The 15,506-nt window shown below is 41.6% G+C and overlaps 1 protein-coding gene across 1 annotated transcript in view; it reads left to right on the top strand.

Moving 5' to 3' along the window:
- The window catches only part of IGF1 (insulin like growth factor 1), a 71,263-nt gene that overhangs the window by 5,553 nt on the left and 50,204 nt on the right, over positions 1 to 15,506 (top strand). The window contains exon 2 of the mRNA XM_070756278.1: positions 2,587 to 2,749. Within this exon, the coding sequence (XP_070612379.1) occupies positions 2,587 to 2,749 (163 nt within the window). The remainder of the gene's footprint in view (positions 1 to 2,586; positions 2,750 to 15,506) is intronic.

Here is a 15,506-nt window from a genome sequence, read left to right on the forward strand (position 1 = left end):
GGCGATGCATCTCATTTAGCCATCAATCTTGGGGATAAATTAAGAGTTGCAGCGGCACAGTGGTTGGAATGCAGCACTGCAGGTCTAAATCATTGCTCTCGCCAGGAATTCGATCCCAAGCAGCTCAAGGTTGACTCAGCCTTCCAACCTTCTGAGATCAGTAATGCGAGGACCCAGATTGTTGGGGGCAATATGCTGACTCTGCAAACCACTTAGAGAGGGCTGTAAAGCATTGCAAAGTGGCATATAAGTCTAAGTGCTATTGCTATTGCTAAATTACATGGAGAAAAATCCACGTAGCATTAGCACAGTTTCTGAGTTATCCCACCTATACAGGAGATATTTGGGGAAGCAGAGCCACACATCCATACCTCTAAGTCTAAATCAACGTCACTTGATTGTGAGGTGGGCAGCATATTTGTGCTTGATTGTGAGATGGGCGGTAGGGAAAGCAAGTAGGATGCTTGGCTGCATAGCTAGAGGTATAACGAGCAGGAAGAGGGAGATTGTGATCCCGCTATATAGAGTGCTGGTGAGACCACATTTGGAATACTGTGTTCAGTTCTGGAGACCTCACCTACAAAAAGATATTGACAAAATTGAACGGGTCCAAAGACTGGCTACAAGAATGGTGGAAGGTCTTAAGCATAAAACGTATCAGGAAAGACTTAATGAACTCAATCTGTATAGTCTGGAGGACAGAAGGAAAAGGGGGGACATGATCGAAACATTTAAATATATTAAAGGGTTAAATATGGTCCAGGAGGGAAGTGTTTTTAAAAGGAAAGTGAACACAAGAACAATGGGACACAATCTGAAGTTAGTTGGGGGAAAGATCAAAAGCAACGTGAGAAAATATTATTTTACTGAAAGAGTAGTAGATCCTTGGAACAAACTTCCAGCAGACGTGGTAGATAAATCCACAGTAACTGAATTTAAACATGCCTGGGATAAACATATATCCATCCTAAGATAGAATACAGAAAATAGTATAAGGGCAGACTAGATGGACAAGGAGGTCTTTTTCTGCCGTCAGACTTCTATGTTTCTATGTTTCTATATCAGTACGATGAATAAATAAATAAACCTAACCCAATCAGGATTGCCATATAGCAGTGATGGTGAACCTATGGCACGGGTGCCACAGGTGGCACGTGGAGTCATATCTGCTGCCACGCAAGCCATTGCCCTAGCTCAGCTCCATGCCTTAAATTGGCCAACGAGGGGTGAAATTCAGCAGGTTTTGACAGGTTTTGGAGAACTGGTAGCAAAAAGTTTGAGTAGTTCAGAGAATTGGCAAATAGCACCTCCGGCTGGCCACAGGAGTGGTGTGGGAATTGAGATTTTGCCATATCCTTCCCCTGGAGTGGTTGGGAATGGACATTTTGCAATATCCTTCCCCTGGAGTGGTGTGGGAATGGACATTTTACCATATCCTTCCCTTAGGAGTGGGAAAGGAATGGAGATTTTGCCGTATCCTTCCCCTGCCATGCCCACCAAGCCACGCCCACAAAACCGGTAGGGAAAATTTTTGAATTTCATCCCTGACGCCAACACAATGACCCATGGATTTCTTTAAGAGAAAAAAAAAGAATGCAGGATAGAAATCAACTGTCACACCAACATACAAAATACGCTAAGGTATTTAAAAAAGTAAAAGATTTATCTGAAAATGAGATGTTTTCTTAATTCATTTTGCTCAAAATGCTTGTAATTTTCTGGATGTTCCTAAGAGGTCAGTAAGGGGCATACATAAGTGCACTAGTGTGCCTTTTGTCCCCTGTCCAATTGTCTTTCCTTTATCTCATATATCATATATATTTTCTTCCTTTCATATATCTTCTCTATTTTTACATATTATCTTTATATATATTACTTCATGTCTATTCTCTTCCATATGTATTGTGTATTGGACAAATGACTAAATAAATAAGTAAGTAAGTAAGTAAGTAAGTAAGTAAATAAATAAATAAATAAATAAATAAATAAATAAATGTGCTTCTGATTTTACTTCAATCAAATTTGGAGCGGATGAGGGTATACCTCAGAGAAAAGGCATGAGATGAAACAAACAATTCTCAGAGGTCAGAAAGAAATAGAAAAACTGGGTTTCCTGGCTGGAGGTAGCCCTGTATCCTAATTTATAAAATTGTTTGTTTGAAATATTGTCCGGGATCTATTGGAATGAAGTTTCTGATCTGCATAAAGGACCATCCAGTCAAATTTGTTTGGAAATAAAGAACTATCAGAAGTAAAAATTTGAAATTGCCCATAGTTAGTAGCTGCTGGACCAACAAAGTTCATGGTTATTTGATCAGAATTTTCCTCAATACGTAATATTATTTATTCGACTTCTATGCCGCCCGATCCTAAAGGGCTCAAGGCGGCTTATAACATAATAACAATACAAAAAGATACAGCAATAAAAAAGAAGTCAAATATAAGTTCTAAAAAACTAACTCCAATAATTCTTTCCGAATGGGCCTCTGTGTTAATAATGCAATCAATGTAGATTCTACAGAAATAAGCACCTTATTTATTGGCATTATCTGAGAAAATACTGACATAGTTTTATTTCGTTCACAGGTAAAGATGCTCACTGCAACATCCATTAATTTCTTCTACTTTGGCCTGTGTTTGCTCACATTAACCAGCTCGTCTGTTGCTGCTGCTGGCCAAGAAACACTTTGTGGTGCTGAGTTGGTTGATGCTCTTCAATTCGTCTGTGGAGAAAGGGGCTTTTATTTCAGTAAGTTTAGCCATCCATTGATCCTTTGCATGCTGAAAAGTTGGGTCAGTTCCCCCAGCTGTTTTTTTCTGGGGAATGTAAATTTTGGGATGACACACAATAGCTACAATTTTCCTGTGCTTTCTATAGTGTTTTCACACCCATATGTACGTCGAAGAGTGTGTGTGCATGTCGGCATAATATTTATCAAATAATAGTATATGTAAGTAATAATACAATAGGCTTCTCTCAAATCCTAGTTTATAGGTCCAAAAATGTAGGAACCTACTGATGATATTTTTTTCCCGGCATCTCCTGAGAAGGCGCTTCTCAGCTGTGGTTCGGACGAAGAATAAAGGTTGGAGTTAAGACAATAGCGTACGGGAGACTTCCAAAACGGAGACACCAGAAACAATTGCTGAAAATTGTGTCATCAGTCGGTTGCTACCACTGCAGTGCTCTCGCCCAGTGATTTTCAACCTTTTTGGAGCCGCGGTACATTTTTTACATTTACAAAACCCTGGGGCACACCACCAAACAAAATGATACAAAATGACACTCTAACACAGTACGTATTATACACTATCAGGATAGACATAACCATCTGAGGTTGAGGCTTCATTTAGTGGTGGCAACATTTACCTCCTGTCCTGACCAGGATTAGAAATTGGGACCATGGGTAGGAGTAGCAGCTTCAACTACTTGCCGCAGTCACACATTGACAAGTGTGCAGCAGCATGAGCGGGGACCTTCCTGGGTGTGGATGAGAGGTGGCCTGCTATTGGTTCATCGCTGGTGGTCGTGATGAATCATAGAAGGTGATTGGTCAGTGAGCGTTCCCTGTGTCTCCACTCTTCCTGTCGCTGATAGCTGGAGGGATTGTGAGGGGAATGTTTATGTTTGGATGGAGGCGGCTGGCGGTGGGCTGGATAAATGGCCTCCGCGGGCCATATCTGGCATGCGGGCCGTAGTTTGGGGAGTCATGTTTAATTTCCCCATGGCACACCTGACCATGTCTCACGGCACACTGGTTGAAAAATACTGCTCTAGCCCACACCGGAAGAAATCCACCACTGGTTTGGAGGCTGTTTTGGGGGCATTTTCAGACTGTTTTCCTGTGCTCTGGCATCCACAAAGACCGACGGACCAAAAACCAGAAGAACATCTGGCGACTGTGCGTGTGCCCACAGAGAGGGCCCTGTGTGCTACTTTTGGCACAGGTTTGCCATCACGGTTTTAGGGGGATAGTTCTCTCCTTCTTTCATCACTTTGTTTAACAGCTATATTATCCTGTTGTCAAGAGTCGTCCGTCAACATGGCATTGTACCATCAATAACCTGATGATACTCAGTAATGATATTATTTACTAGATCTGCACTACTATTCTACTAGTTTTTTCTCATCATTCCTATCATCCTTTTCCTCCCACTTAGGACTGTATGACTGTAACTTGTTGCTTGTATCCTAAGATTTTTATTAATATTGATTGTTTCCTCATTGCTTATTTGACCCCTACAACAATCATTAAGTGTTGTACCACATGATTCTTGACAAATGTATTTTTTTTCTTTTATGTATGTTGAGAGCATATGCACCAAGACAAATTCCTTGTGTGTCCAATCACACTTGGCCAATAAAATTCTATTCTATTCTAATATATTGTAACTTGGTCTTGATGGTGATGCTCTGGGTGCCTTTTTTGTTTTTTGTTTTTGGTGTGTGTGTAGCTGTAAGAACTTGGCATAATAAAGTAGCCTGCAATTAAACCTTAAAGCAGTGTTCACTTTTCTGGGAGTTGAAGTCCAAATATCTTCAAGTTGCCAAGGTTGGGAAACACTGCCTTAATGCAACAGAATTGATTTATTTTTTATTTATATCACATTTAGAAACTGTCCATCTTCCATACAGAGCAAAAGGGAAGGGTTTTTAATAGGAAAGTGAACACAAGAACAAGGGGGCACAATCTGAGGTTAGTTGGGGGAAAGATCAGAAGCAACGTGAGAAAATATTATTTTACCGAAAGCGTAGTAGATGCTTAGAACAAACTTCCAGCAGACGGGCTTGGCAAATCCACAGTAACTGAATTTAAACATGCCTGTGATAAACATATATCCATCCTAAGATAAAATACAGGAAATAATAGACTAGATGGTGGACCATGAGGTCTTTTTCTGCTGTCAATCTTCTGTTTCTATATTTCTAACTCTGGGTGGTGTTCAAATAACAGATAAAAGTTTTAAAAACTATGCATAAATATTACACTAAAACAATTACAATGAAAATTAAATAGTTTCAAAGATTGAAAAGAGAGGAAGGGCCTTCATGTTGCCATTTCCTTCTAAAGCAGGGGGGACAAACTCATGGCCCCTGGGCCAGATTTGTCACATGCTGGCCATGCCCAACCCTGATTTAGCAACTCCCCGAATTCCCCACCCTTCAATTCCCAGAATTCCACACCCTTCAATTCCCAGAATTCCCAAATCTTCAACTCCCAGAATTCCCAACCCAGCAAAACCAAACAAATATATTATAGCTACTATAATGCAGCATTTGAACTTTGTCCTTATAAAGCAACTCCATCAGTTGAGCCAGGGACCTCCAATTGCACACATCAACATATTATCTATAGTGCCATGGTAGATCTTGATTTATATACTGTATAAACCAACATTAGACCAAAAGAAAAAGTGATGTGTATGCTCATTGCTTGAAACAAACAAACAAAAAAGAATTCACATACACAATAAGCTGCAGGAATCAGAGATAGATGAAAAAAACAGAAGAAAGAGTTGGCCAGGAACAGTTAGGTGATAAAGACTAAGTCATATTTCACTGAGTCAAGTAATATTGAACTGGTTGCCAAATAGCATAAAATGTTTCCAGGTTGTCTCTCTTTGTAGAGCATTCCATCATCTGCTCTTAAAGCAAGCTGCTTAGTAGCCTAAATTCCATGGCAGGGGGAAATTGTGGCTTTCCAAGTTCACAATGAGATGCTTGGCAACCAATAGAAATCTCTGTGAAGAGCGTAATTGTCCTTTGAATCCAAACAGCTGGAAAATCACGTGAAAACCTATGTCTCGGTTAAAAAGGAATTGCAGGTATTCAAGACAAGACTTTGGCATTTCGCTTTTGTAAAAGAAAAAAAAACCAGACCTTCCACAATAATAATGCTGTCAACCTCTAATTTATGCAATTACACTTGACCCAGGAATTGTACACTGCTAGCAAACAGCCAAAGAATTCATTTCTCTATTTTTTTCCTAAAGAAAACAGCATTCAAAAGAAGTTAGGTAACAAGAAACCTGAAACAAAGTGAGGGGAAAAGATATCCTTATCACCTCTACCCCATACGCTGATTTAACATTAAAAGATGCATAACATATTTTTTTGAAGCTGGAAAAATTAGTTTCTTATCCACGGATTCTCCCTATTCCCAACCCCTTCCCATAGATCTCCCATATGCCCCAAATAAACTTTCTTCCACCTTTGCATATAAAATATTGGGAACAATAATGGGATAATAGAGAAAACAGAGGAGTGCTATTTTTTCCTCTTCCGTTTTTTTCTTTTTTTTATCATTATACCTCAATTTCAATAGATCTTAGAACAATGGTTCTCAACCTGGGGGGTCGGGACCCCTTTGGAGGTCGAACAACCATTTTAGAGGAGTCGCCTAAGTCCATGGGAAAAGACAAATTTCCTATGGTGTTAGGAACTAAAGCTTCTATTCTGGTGCCTTGGAACATTTTTAAAATCCAACCAATCAGGTGTTTACAGTGAGAGTGTCCCTCTGACTTTTCTGCCAATCAGCTTAAAGCTCTGCTGGGACAATTGGCGCTAGACCTATGGTTGGGGGTCACCACAACATGAGGAACTGTATGAAGGGGTCACGACATTAGAAAGGTTGAGAACCACTGTCTTAGGCGGCTGGTGGCGGGCCGGATAAATGGCCTCCACAGGCCATATCCGGCACACGGGCCATAGTTTGGGGACCCATGTTTAATTTCCCCATGGCACACCTGGCCATGTCTCATGGCACACTGGTTGAAAAATACTGCTCAAGGCAAAAGGAGAAGGGTAGAGGATGAGGTGGTTAGATATTGCCATCTATGCAATGGACATTATTATTATTATTATTATTATTATTATTATTATTATTATTATTATTATTATTATTATTATTAGTATTATTATTATTAGTATTATTATTTAGATTTGTATGCCGCCCCTCTCCACAGACTCGGGGCAGCTCACAACAAGACACAACAATTCATAACAAATCCAAATAACTTTAAAATATTTTAAAAAGAACCTCATTTTTCTAACAAACACACACACAAACATACCATGCATAAATTGTACATGCCCGGGGGAGGTGTTTCAGTTCCCCCATGCCTGACGACAAAGGTGGGTTTTAAGGAGTTTACGGAAGGCAGGTAGAGTAGGGGCAGTTCTAATCTCTGGGGGGAGTTGCTTCCAGAGAGTCGGGGCCACCACAGAGAAGGCTCTTCCCCTGGGGCCCGCCAACCGACATTGTTTAGTTGATGGGACCCGGAGGAGGCCCACTCTGTGGGACCTAATCGGTCGCTGGGATTCGTGCGGCAGAACGCAGTCTCTGAGATATTCTGGTCCAGTGCCATGAAGGGCTTTAAAGGTCATAACCAACACTTTGAATTGTGACCGGAAATTGATCGGCAGCCAATGCAGACTGCGGAGTGATGGTGAAACATGGGCATACCTAGGTAAGCCCATGACCGCTCTTGCAGCTGCATTCTGCACGATCTGAAGTTTCCGAACACTTTTCAAAGGTAGCCCCATGTAGAGAGCATTACAGTAGTCGAACCTCGAGGTGATGAGGGCATGAGTGACTGTGAGCAATGAGTCCCGGTCCAGATAGGGCCGCAACTGGTGCACCAGGCAAACCTGGGCAAATGCCCCCCTCGCCACAGCTGAAAGATGGTTCTCTAATGTGAGCTGTGGATCAAGGAGGACGCCCAAGTTGCGGACCCTCTCCAAGGGGGTCAATGATTCCCCCCCAGGGTAATGGACGGACAGATGGGATTGTCCTTGGGAGGCAAAACCCACAGCCACTCCGTCTTATCCAGGTTGAGTTTGAGTCTGTTGACACCCATCCAGGTCCCAACAGCCTCCAGACACCGGCACATCACTTCCACTGCTTTGTTGACTGGACATGGGGTGGAGATGTAAAGCTGGGTATCATCAGCGTACTGATGATACCTCACCCCATGCCCTTGGATGATCTCACCCAGCGGTTTGGACAGACTCCAAAAGATGAGGACAGGGAGACCTGGTGTGCTGTGATGGGATCACAAGTCACACACCACTTAGCGATTGAGCCACTTTTTTTTTGGTTCTTCAGTGCATACAATTATTAACACCTATCATTACTGCATTCAGACTACAATTTTGGTCTTTAGGCTGTCTTTGAACTGCAGACCTTATCTGCCCTAGGTTTTTTTTTTTATTATTCCTTTCATTTTTTTTCCCCATGCTACTTTTTGGTAAGATATTTTGGAGAACTTGAAACTCCGTTCACCCTCTTATGACATTTTAGTTGACTCTAATAACAGTGTGACCAGTTATATATTTTGGACCTTCTAAAAGGCAATATCTTTCCATCCATTTCCCAGAAAAAACAGCATTTGAAATTATAAAGGAAACACTTAATTCATGTCATTAATTCAAAGAAAATTACGACACTGACCCTGTCTGTGAGGACTTCCTCCATCTAAGAACACTGATGGAAAAATTTCAACCTAATCCACACTTACTAATCAAAAACAGAACAATGGTCCTCTGAGAAATGAGTCACAGCCAAATTATTGAATACTTGGTTTATTCACTCAACATCCATAAATCTAAAAACTACCTAGAGCTTTTGACTGCCACAAAATGGAATGCATTTTTCCACTAACAATAATCAACTGTTATGTTTAAAGCAAATCTTCTGAGGCATTGCTTGCATTAAAAATGAAAAACCACAAGACTTGGCACTGGGTGAAAAGAATAATCTAACACACACATGCTTTAGTAGAAGAAACTTCATAAAAGAATTGGATAGGTTTTTACTGCTTTGATATTCAGCACTAGGCGCTGTTTGTGGCCATCCATGATGTCATTTGACTGCTGCTTTTCTTGTCACTAACTCATCTGCATACTTTTGTGATATCCACATATGTTGCATTTATAAAGGTCTCTGTCCCTGTCTCTTCGAGGTCATAGAAAGTATAGAATAGAATAGAATAGAATAGAATCTGCGGAGAGGGGCGGCATACAAATCCAATAAATAATAATAATAATATTAATAATAATAATAATAATAATAATAATAAGAAGAAGAAGAAGAAGAAGAAGAAGAAGAAGAAGAATAGAATAGAATAGAATAGAATAGAGTTTGCGGAGAGGGGCGGCATACAAATCCAATTAATAATAATAATAATAATAATAATAATAATAATAATAATAATAATAATAGAATAGAATAGAATAGAATTTTATTGGCCAAGTGTGATTGGACACACAAGGAATTTGTCTTGGTGCATATGGTCTCAGTGTACATAAAAGAAAAAGATACATACAAGAATCATGTGGTACAACACTTAATGATTGTCATAGGGGTCAAATAAGCAATGAAGACACAATCGATATTAATAAAGGATACAAGCAACAAGCTACAGTCATACAGTCCTAAGTGGGAGGAAAAGGATGATGGGAATGATGAGGGGGGAAAACTAGTAGAAATAGAAGTGCAGATTTAGTAAAAAGTCTGACAGTGAGAGAATTATTTGTTTAGTAGAGTGATGGCGTTCGGGAAAAACCTGTTCTTGTGTCTAGTTGTCTTGGTGTTTAGTGCTCGGTAGCGACGTTTTGAGGGTAGGAGTTGAAACAGTTTGTGTCCAGGATGTGAGGGGTCAATAAATATTTTTACAGCCCTCTTTTTGACTCGTGCAGTATACAGGTCCTCAATGGAAGGCTGGTTGGCAGCAATTGTTTTTTCTGCAGTTCTAATTCTCCTCTGAAGTCTGTGTTTGTCTTGTTGGGTTGCAGAACCAAACCAGACAGTTAAGGTGCAGATGACAGACTCAATGATTCATCTGTAGAACTGTATCAGCAGCTCCTTGGGCAGTTTGAGCTTCCTGAGTTCTATCTTTCTGTGTACTTCTTCATGGGCTAGGCATGAAATTCCGCTTTGCCACCCAGAATCTTTCTCTATTCCATTTTTAATTCATTAAGTGTAAACTCCAATATTTTAGAAGTAGATACTTCCATTGGTTTTGTTCACACAATACATTAAGCCATAGGGTGAATAGTTTTGAATTAATTTTTATGGCTTAATGTTATGAAAAGCATAGTTATTGAAAACACTATGGCTTAGTACTGCATGTCAACTTAGCCGCTGCCTTTTTGGAGGCAAATTTACGTGGAAACATTTGATTTGCTTACAAATAACAATAAAAATCCTTGCTTTACAGTAAACAGAACATTGTTCTGTATAATATTTCAAAAGAGTGTATGCGTATTTCCAAAATAATGCATGCATTTCTTCACGGACCTCCAATAGGCAATTTTGTAGGCCTTCATATTTTACGATTAACTAAGGTAAATTAAGTAAAACTATTTCTGGTTTAATGGAGTTCTAATACTAGAAATATAAGTGGGATTTATCAATATGAATATGCAAAATCTTAGAGGGAAATATTAACCAGGAGAATCCCAGAATATTTAATAAAGCTCTAGAGGCAAATTATTAGAAACATGGAAACTGATCTTCTAAAATATAAATTAAACTGGATATTCAATTAAATAAAATTTTGATTTTATTTATTTATAGTTTAAATTTATAAAGCCACCTAAATAAAAAAATAATAATTATAACAAAGCCCTACATGGCATTGGACCAGAATATCTTTGGGATCGCCTTCTGCTGCACGAATCCCAGCAACGGATTAGGTCCCACAGAGTTGGCCTTCTCCAGGTCCTGTCGACTAAACAATGCCATCTGGTGGGACCCAGGGGAAGAGCCTTCTCTGTGGCAGCCCCGGCCCTCTGGAATCAACTCCCCCCAGAGATTAGGACTGTCCCCCACTCTCCTTGCCTTTTGAGAGCTCCTAAAAACCCACCTATATCACCAGGCATGTGGAAACTGATACACCCCGTAGCTACTATGGTTTTTTATGTATGGTTTGTTAGGTTGTGTGACTGTTTTTATAAGACGGGTTTTTAATTGCTTTTAACATTAGATTTGTACATTGTGTTTTGTTGTGAGCCGCTCCGAGTCCTCAGAGAGGGACGGCATACAAATCTAATAAATTATTCAATTATTATTATTATACTGGTCTTTCCTCGTCTCCCACGGTTATCACAGTGAAGCCAAGCGTTACATACGCTTTATCATATCTCCCCCTCTTAGCTTTTGGGAGACGTACATTTGTCTCATTATCTCCATCTCTCTCCTCCTTTCTTTTCAACCCTGTTAAATATTTTTCCGTGGTGCCTCTTAAGGGTTTGTGATATGCACTTCATATCTCCTACTCCAGTGATGGCGAACCTATGGCACGGGTGCCATAGGTGGCACACAGGGCCATATCTGCTGGAACGCAAGCCATTGCCCCAGCTCAGCTCCAACGTGCATGTGTGTGCCGGCCAGTTGATTTTTGGCTTGCACAGAGGCTCTGGGAGGGTGTTTTTGGCTCCCAGAGAGCCTTCAGGGGGGATGGGAAAGGGCGTTGTTACCCTCCCTTGGCTCCTGAGAAGCCTTTGGAGCCTGGGGAGAGCAAAACACAAACCTATTGGGCCCAACAGAAGTTGGGAAACAGGTCATTTCTGGCCTCCAGGAGGCCTCCGTGGGGCAGGGGGAGCTGTTTTCACCCTACCCATGCATTGAATTATGGGTGTGTGTGATAGCACACACCCATGCTCTTTCAGCACCCGAGAAAAAAAGGCTATTATTATTATTATTATTATCATCATCATCATTATTATTGTTGTTGTTGTTATTATTATTATTATTATTATTATTATTATTTATTAGATTTGTATGCCGCCCCTCTCCGTAGACTTGGAGGTTCACCATCACTGTCCTTCTCTGTGCAGTGTGCTATTGTTTGGTGCAAAAATCCCCTACTCCCTGCCACAAAAAAACCACACATTCCCCGAGGTCATGTGCCCCTCCTGGCATTGCTCCATGCCATCTCAGGGGGGGCCGCCCCACTATTTGAGAAACACTGAGTTTAAGCATGCTTGTTTCTTTCATATCCTGGGGCCAGAGATTGACAGTACCCTTGGTCAATAAGGCCTTGAGCTCTAGAACTGGCTATCATCAGCCTGATGATATATGACCCAATGTTTTCAGATGGCCTCACCTAGTGGCTTCAGTCACATATTAAGCAGGAGGGGCAAAAGTGCCAATGGTTGACACACCACATGTCATGGCTTCCATCTTCCTCCCTTCTGTCAGAATGAACTGGAACTGGTCACAAAGCAAGGAGGACATGCCTTCCATTCCTAACTCCCACAGTCAGTCCAAGAGAATAGCTTGATTGACGCTTTCAATGGCATTCAAAGCCAATGAGACATCAAGAAAAACCAGGACAGTTACATCACCTTCATCCTGGCTATGCCAGAGGTCACCGACATGTGTAAACAAAGTTATCTGTACTATGTCCTGGTGTGAAACTGGACTGTTAAGCATCCAGATAGTCTGCTTCCTTTTTCCTATGAAACTCCAACCATTCTCTCAATAACTTTCTTCAGAAAGGAAAGCTTGGACAAAATCGGAACTGTTTGCCCAGTGATGACTTCTTGAAGGGGTGTCACACCACTATCTCCTACAGCAGTGATGGCTAGTGTTGGGCGAACCCAATGAAGTTCGGGTTCAGGTTCGGCCCCCAAATTTTTTTAAAAGTTCAGGTTCAGCACCCGGACCCAAACCCAAACTTTTGCCAAACTTCCGGGTTCGGCACTTGGGAAAGCGCCAGGTAGCACCCCGGCTGTTTCTGAAGGTGACAGCTGGGCGGCGGCACTTCCCAGAACAGCTGGGGAACTGTCAGCCAGTCAGGAGGCTCAAAAGGAGGTGGGGAATCCCACAAGGGGATTCCAAGGGCGGAGCTTTGACGTCACTGACCTGGAGTCACTTCCTGGAGTCCCCGTTTCAGCCGGCCAGGAAGGACGTCTCAGTGACATCAAAGCTCCGCCCCTGAAATCTCCTCGTGGGATTCTCCACCTCCTTTTTCGCCTCCCGACTGGCCGACAGCTCCCCGGCTGTTTTGGAAGGTGACAGCTGGGTGGCGGCACTTCCTGGCGCTCTCCCTAACCCGAACCCAAACTTTTGCCAAACTTTTGCAAAAATTTGGGTTCGGGTTCAGTATACCGAACCACGCAAAGTTCAGTACAAACCCAAACTTTGCAGGTTTGGTTCACCCAACACTAGTGATGGCGAACCTTTTTTTTCTCATGTGTCGAAAGAGGATGCGTGTGCCCTACCATGAATGTGTAAGTTCCCAATCCCATAATTCAATGCCTGGGGAAGCCAAAAACACTTTCCCCAATCCCCCAGAGGCCCTCTGGAGGCCAGAAACAGACTGTTTCCCAACTTTTGGCGGGCCCAGTAGGCTCGTGTTTCACCCTCCCCAAGTTCCAAAGGCTTCCCTACTTCTTGAAGAGGGTAAAAACAACCTCCCACATTGCCTGGAGGCTCTCTGGAAGCCTAAAACACCCTCCCAGAGCTGGCCAGCACACACATGCACATTGGAGCTGAGCTAAGGCAATGGCTCATGTGCCACCAGATATGGCTCTGTATGCCACCTGTGGCACCCGTGCCATAGGTTTGCAATCACTGTCCTAAAGCAAGAAAAATCATCTCCACACTCAAAGAAGGGTTTGTTTGTTTGTTTGTGTGTTTGTTTGTTTGTATTTATAAGCCGACCCAGTTATGCTTTAAAAAAAAAAAAACTGTCAAAACCATACAAACATTTGTTGGCCAAGGGCTGTGATCTAATCGTCCCAAGCCTTGCGGCATTAATAATAATAATAATAATAATAATAATTATTATTATTATTATTATTATTATTATTATTTATTAGATTTGTATGCCACCCCTCTCCATAGACTCTGTAGACTCTTGTAAAAGGTGAGGAGGGTGGAGGTGGTGCGACTCTCTGGGGGGCGCTTATTCCAGAGGGCCGGGGCCCCCACAGGGAAGGCTCTTCCCCTAGGTCCTGCCAATTGACATTGTCTAGTTGACGGGACCTGGAGAAGGCCGACTCTTTAGGAATAGGGCCTCCAGCATAACATTCAAAGGCTAAAAGTTTTCAGTGTTCTGAACCCGTAGTGGAAATTTTGAGTATTTCAGAGAACTGGTAAATACTGACTCTACCCCCATCTATTCTCTACCTCCCGAATTCCAGCTGATTGGGAGGAAATGGGGATTTTGCAGTAAGCTTTCCTTGGAGTGGGGAAAGAATGGAGATTTTAAAGTATTCTTCCCCTGCTACGCCCACCAAGTCATGCCCACCAAGCCATGCCCACAAAACTGGTAGTAAAAAAAAATGGATCCTACCACTGCCTTCCACCATTTGTATATACCAGGGGTAGGCAAAGTTGGCTCTTCTGTGACAGGTGGACTTCAGCTCCCAGAATTCCTGAGCTAGCATGTTTGGCTCAGGAATTCTGGGAGTTGAAGTCCACAAGTCATAGAAGAGTCAACTTTGCCTACCCCTGGTATATACCATCTAAATGGTGTCCATTTAGTCAATTACTTAAAATGACTTTCTGGCGACCTGATTCAGTTCCCCCCAATTTGGCACAATCCAAAAATATTTGATTGCATCTCTCATAGTCTCCAACCAGCATGGCCAGATATCTGGAAGTCACTAGCTTTCAGAGAATGCAGAAGGCTCATCTAATTCTCACCAGCTGGCCACAGCAGAAGACGAACATCTGAAGGAGATAAAACTGAACTCAGCCACATCTTCTTTTGACAAGAATTTGTGGCTTTCATTTAGTGAAATTAGCACTGCGACAGAGGTAATGACTTACCAAAAATGGCTTGGTCCCAGGCGACATTTCAGACAGATAAATCTTCACGTTCTGCCTTGGTGGGGGAATGAAAATTAGACGTTTTACAGCCAAAATTCATTTGCCCTTTATTTTAGACAAGTCATTGTAATAGCTTCTGGTATCTTGTCAGTGTTTGGGTGAAAAGAAAGGGAAAAGGAAGAATGGTTTAACATTGAGATGCTTAACTATAGTCTCTGTCTCTGTTTCTCTGTCTTCGTCTCTGTCTGTCTGTCTGTCTGTCTGTCTGTCTGTCTGTCTGTCTGTCTGTCTGACTGTCTGACTGTCTGTCTGTCTGACTGACGGACTGACTCTCTCTCTCTCTCTCTCTCTCTTTGTGTTTGTGTGTGTGAATGCACATTGCATATGTTGTCTATGCATTGTTTAATGTCATGTTGGCAAATGTTAGTTTAAAAAGCCCTTGGCAAGCCCAATATCAGTTCTTGGCATTACTGCCCCAATTCATTTTTTCATGAAACCTTAAATGCAAGAAATCCTTGACTTGTTTTATATCTGGCGTATTCCATTATGCAATCATGCAGAATGTTTGCACATGATTCCCTTTATTTGCGCTCATATTATTAATGGCTTTGCAATATTTGAGCATGGATAGCAAGAATCATTGGGGCAAATCATACAGTCAACTAAGACCACACAGTCTCTTAATCAAAACCTTTCCCCAAAATATTGAAGGCAACCTAC

Source organism: Erythrolamprus reginae, chromosome 6 (genome assembly GCF_031021105.1).
Source record: "Erythrolamprus reginae isolate rEryReg1 chromosome 6, rEryReg1.hap1, whole genome shotgun sequence".
Classification (NCBI taxonomy): domain Eukaryota; kingdom Metazoa; phylum Chordata; class Lepidosauria; order Squamata; family Dipsadidae; genus Erythrolamprus; species Erythrolamprus reginae.